General features: G+C 46.8%; 1 protein-coding gene across 1 annotated transcript in view; it reads left to right on the top strand.

Annotated features, from left to right (window-relative positions):
* Positions 1-789, top strand: part of LOC119590434 — a 17009-nt gene extending 16220 nt beyond the window's left edge. Inside the window, exon 4 of the mRNA XM_037939099.1 lies at positions 105-789. Coding sequence (XP_037795027.1) covers positions 105-646 — 542 coding nt within the window. The 3' untranslated portion in view covers positions 647-789. The remainder of the gene's footprint in view (positions 1-104) is intronic.
* The last annotated feature ends 73 nt before the right edge of the window (positions 790-862 follow it).

Genomic DNA, 862 nt, shown 5'->3' with positions numbered 1-862 from the left:
TGGACCGGTTAGTGGCATAGGGACAGAAATCGAGCATTTCAAAAGTACACCTAATAATAAATTCCCCACTGTGACCCGCATCCTCACCGGTTCCCCTCCCACAGACAACGGCCGACGGGGGCTTGGTGAAGGGTCCCAGCCAGCATTTTCCAGGAGGCTCTTACAGTCACCAACAGCACTCACAGAGCAGCTACCAACGGCACTCACAGAGCAGCTACCAACAGTACTCACAGAGAAGCTTCCAACAGCAACAACAGCCCAGCTACCAACAGCAACAACAGCCCAGCTACCAACAGCAACAACAGTCCAGCTACCAACAGCACTCACAGTCCAGCTACCAACAGCACTCACAGCGCAGCTACCCGCAGCTCCCACTGCACTAGAACCCGACTTACCACGCACCAGTTGTGCACCACATCATTCGAAGAAGCACCTACCACCAGAGGCCTTCGTACTATCACTAACCGACACGCTATCAATGGTCCAGTTACCACAACAACCACCAACACACGTCTTTGGGTGTGTGAATTTCTTCGAAGTTTCTCTCTGCATTCTCTGCCTGTCTTTCACACATGCTTGCGCATGCATGCTGTTAACCAATTTGCTTGTTTGTGTAATCATTGGACTATTTCTGTCAGCAAAGTAATATCGTGTGGTTTTATTCTAATAGAAATACATTTGTATAATAATTAACATTTATCTACTGGCAATTTCTGTGGTGAATTATGAAGACATTGTGTGTAGTAGTGTAGTGTTTTAATGAATAAACAAACTTTAACACCTTTTAAATCAGAGGTGACTCAACCTTCTTGCTTTGCCCTCGTGTACGTATGCGTGGCGCTTGCATTGAACGCATCTACAT

Source organism: Penaeus monodon, chromosome 27 (assembly GCF_015228065.2).
Source record: "Penaeus monodon isolate SGIC_2016 chromosome 27, NSTDA_Pmon_1, whole genome shotgun sequence".
Classification (NCBI taxonomy): Eukaryota; Metazoa; Arthropoda; class Malacostraca; order Decapoda; family Penaeidae; genus Penaeus; species Penaeus monodon.
Note: the sequence above shows the minus strand (reverse complement) of the source record. Positions and strands in the feature narration are given on the sequence as shown.